The sequence below is a fragment of the Nannochloropsis gaditana genome, assembly GCF_000240725.1.
Source record: "Nannochloropsis gaditana CCMP526 unplaced genomic scaffold scaffold548, whole genome shotgun sequence".
NCBI lineage: Eukaryota > Eustigmatophyceae > Eustigmatales > Monodopsidaceae > Microchloropsis > Microchloropsis gaditana.
This window is the reverse complement of record NW_005803405.1, coordinates 18757-19163: the sequence shown is the minus strand read 5'-3', so window position 1 is coordinate 19163 and position 407 is coordinate 18757. Positions and strand designations below refer to the sequence as shown.

Sequence of the window (407 nt, the reverse complement as noted above, 5' to 3'; positions counted from 1 at the left end):
CGGGGCAGGAAGGGACGCAGGGAGGGAGGGAGGGAGGGTTGAACGCGAGCTTCCCATCCCAGGAAGGAGGCAATCGGGGAAAAAAGAGGGCGGGAGGAGGCTGGCGAACAAGGCGTGGCCCCGCGCCCCCTCTTCCAAGAAGAACAAGGCCCCCGACGCCGCAGCTGCACTCGCTTTCAGCACAGGGATGACGCTGGGTCCCTTTTCCATCACAAAACGGGCCGTGGTCTCGATTCGCGCTTTCTCTTCCTCCGTCACGCCGGGGAGGGCGGGGAGAGGGGAAACGGGAAGGAGAGGAGGTGGAGGAGGATTGTGTGGCAGACGGCTCTTCAATCCTTTCCAAGCCTGCGAGGCCGCCGGGGGCGAGGTTGGGGCAGACGAGGCGCGGGAGGAAGGATTCGAAGGGG

At 65.4% G+C, this 407-nt stretch overlaps 1 protein-coding gene across 1 annotated transcript in view; it reads right to left on the bottom strand.

Annotated features, from left to right (window-relative positions):
- The window catches only part of NGA_0163600 (uncharacterized protein), a gene marked incomplete at both ends in the record, with an annotated part of 8101 nt that overhangs the window by 1278 nt on the left and 6416 nt on the right, over positions 1 to 407 (bottom strand). Inside the window, one exon of the mRNA XM_005854310.1 lies at positions 45 to 345. Within this exon, the coding sequence (XP_005854372.1) occupies positions 45 to 345 (301 nt within the window). The remainder of the gene's footprint in view (positions 1 to 44; positions 346 to 407) is intronic.